Below are 3027 nucleotides of genomic sequence, written 5' to 3' on the forward strand. Positions count from 1 at the left end.
TGTGTATTTGCTATATATTGAGGAAGATGAGGAAAAATACTAAGATAGAGAACATGGGATTCTAACAATAAATTCACTTCCTAACTTTCTTGGCTCCTTGACCTGAAAAATAACATTTACACTGAAGCATACTGGAATATTAGATTTAGCTTAAAAGACGAACTAAAAAGCTAATCAACTGCCATCGCCATATTAAAAGCACAAACATGTATGTCGCCAACAAACCAGGATGTCATTAGACATACCACACAAAGTTTACACAAAAAGCATCAACATCTTTTGTCAAGGACTGCTGATAATTGTCTCCAAAATTTCAATAAAATCCCTACTAAAATTGATATGAACCCCCCCCCCCCCCACCCCCCCAAAAAAAAAAAGTAGCTAATTTACCATAAAGAGCCAACAAACAGCAAAAACGATGTTTTCATCCTTGTCAACATAACAAACTCAATAAAAGAAACCGAGAACTTTCCCACCAACATTCTTTCGCCGGGCTTCCTCATGGTCCATGATACCAGCAGAAGTTGTCAGCACAATGTAGCCGAACTGCAAGTTCAAACAAGTATGTAAGAAACGGAACAAAAGCAAAAACATAAACAGGGTATGCCTAACTAACAACTAAGACGCTTATTTCGTCCATGAGTGCAGACCAAATCTAAAGTTTTACCTGTTTACTATCTCAACTAGATAGGAGGGGGTTTCAAATCCACAATACAATTGTTCAAATACAACTTCAAAGAACCACAATTTCCATGACCAGTCACAAAGAACAATAGCGAGAACATTCTAGCCATGGCAATATGACATAAGATTGCTCCTTTGAATAGGGAGAAGTCCCTACTTTACAGGAGAGCCTCAACTACTAGCATCTACAAAGAGGGTTTGCTCTGAGACATTAAAAAATGTAAGGGTCTTTATGAACATTACAGATGCTTGTCCGGATTACAGAGAATTGTTAAAGCTTAAGACGAACCAAAAAGGTATAGAAGCATTAAGCAAATCATGATTGATCAAAAAAGTAAAGAATCAAATTTTAAAAATGTTTATTTCACAATCTTATATGATCATAACTAAACAATCATCCCTACAATCAATTCGGGAAGCTAAAGAATAGAAGTCCTAATTTGGAGATGACCAGAAACGGAGTTCCACATATTGTTTAAAGGAACAAAGTGAATATATTAATCACCATACCTGACGAGAAGGGAGTAATCTAGCAGTCCATCCTTCAATCTCCTTAACTCCAACATCAAAGCGAGGACTAATGACACCACACTTGTTTAGCCTTCCATTCAGCTCAACAACTATCTTACCAGACCTATGATCATCAACGTACTCAAATTCACCAATGTAACCTACACATTGATACCATGAGTAAGAATATGACCAGGTAATATAGACAGTGCATAAAGCAAAAAACTAACACACCATGCTTCTGCATGACAATGAGGAACTTGATGATGACTTTTGAGGAAGGTCTAATCATGACCTGACGCTTTCCTCTCTTTTCAGCATTGTACATGCTCTTGAGAGCATCATTCAGCACACTAACCCTAACCATTATTTCCTGTGTCAAATGCAAACAGTAATCAGGAGAATTTTCTAAAGGGTGACAACAAAAATAGCTCCAAAACTCCAAAACAGAAAAGAATCAAATTGAAAGGAGCAAATTATACCCTCAAACACCACTAATTACAGGGAAAAAAAAGTCACTGTCATTAGTAATTATAGACCAGGAGAGGACCAGGAAACTGCAAAAAGGATGACAAAACAGTTATACCCTAGTGAGTTAGACAACACAACAATAACCAATACACAGCTTCACAAACATCATAAGTACCATTCAAACACAAACTCCAAAAACAACACTTACTTTATTCAACGCCTCAAAGAATAAGAAACAAAATCCACACAGCCAAAACATCAGATATATTAAAAGCCAGGTTTGAAATGATCCATGTTACAGAATCAAGACAACGTATCTTACTAAATAATAAGAAAGGGTCTTAGAATAATTACTGGCCAAAAATACTACTAGTAATGACTTGTGTAACGGCAATTGAAATGATATTAACTCAATTCTACTGCCTTATTTACTCCCAAAATTCCAACATTTTTATATTTCAAGGCAATGGAACACAATTTATTAGTGGTCCAACTTCAATGGACCCTAAAAAGCACAGCATAAGAGCCACGCTTAACCTCCAACAACATAGAATCAAACAACTCCAACAGGTGTCACTAAATAAGAAAATCAAAATATATTTCAGCAAAAGTAATCTAGGGTTATTCAACAACCAAAAGATGGAAGTAGTAACAGCAATGGGATCAAACATAGCTCATAATCCAACAAAATAAAATAAAATGGTGGCTTTAAAAATCATTATCAAAAAGGTTTTGAAAAAAAATGTTTCTTAAGCAGATAGAAAGGATATCATCTGAAGGGAGGTGAGATAAGAAGCACTTACACTTTGATTCGGTGAGAGGAAGATAACACGAAGATCTACTTCGCCGCTGTAGGAGTGTGGCAAAAAATGGAGGACCAATAGTAGGTTCAACAATGGGTTATTTGTAAATGGCCTAGGGTTTAGGTTTTGTTGTCCTCGACTTACGAAGAAGGCAGGTTAGTTTTGGGCTAGGATCCAATCCTTTCAAATGGGCCAAAATGTTTTTTGGTTAATTAAACAAGAGTCAAGATCACTTTTAGACCGTGATTGAAATTATTTATATTCGTTAGCCATAAAAGTATATAAAATTTATATATTTATATATATATGTCTATGAAGTATCATTTATTCATTAAAAGGGGTTCAAATTTGCCTTGTAGTATCCAAAATTGTTTTAAAGGGGTTCAATTTTTGCCCTTAGTAACACTTTTAGTTTATTTATGCAATGTGTTTTCCTTTATCATTAACAGATCTCCAGCATCAAAGTAGGTGGACTCCACGTGGAAAGATCTTTCAAGAGAAAAGTTTCAAATTTACCTCTCAACTTTGAATATGTTCAGGTTAGAAATTGATTAGGGGA

At 35.3% G+C, this 3027-nt stretch overlaps 1 protein-coding gene across 2 annotated transcripts; it reads right to left on the reverse strand.

Moving 5' to 3' along the window:
• Positions 1–213: 213 nt before the first annotated feature.
• On the reverse strand, positions 214–2603 carry LOC104092758 (small ribosomal subunit protein uS8z/uS8w). Of its 2 annotated transcripts, XM_070199936.1 has the most exons (5): positions 2469–2569; positions 1677–1751; positions 1429–1567; positions 1195–1355; positions 214–546 (listed from the first exon to the last, which is right to left on the reverse strand). In XM_070199936.1, exons 3-5 carry the CDS (start codon positions 1559–1561, stop codon positions 448–450), a joined length of 393 nt encoding a protein of 130 aa, XP_070056037.1. In that variant the 5' UTR covers positions 1562–1567; positions 1677–1751; positions 2469–2569; the 3' UTR covers positions 214–447. The 2 variants fall into 2 exon arrangements, with proteins under 2 accessions (XP_070056037.1, XP_070056036.1); XM_070199935.1 differs by lacking the exon at positions 1677–1751 and having other exon boundaries at positions 2469–2603.
• Between the last annotated feature and the right edge of the window lie 424 nt (positions 2604–3027).

This window comes from Nicotiana tomentosiformis, chromosome 4 (genome assembly GCF_000390325.3).
Source record: "Nicotiana tomentosiformis chromosome 4, ASM39032v3, whole genome shotgun sequence".
NCBI lineage: Eukaryota > Viridiplantae > Streptophyta > Magnoliopsida > Solanales > Solanaceae > Nicotiana > Nicotiana tomentosiformis.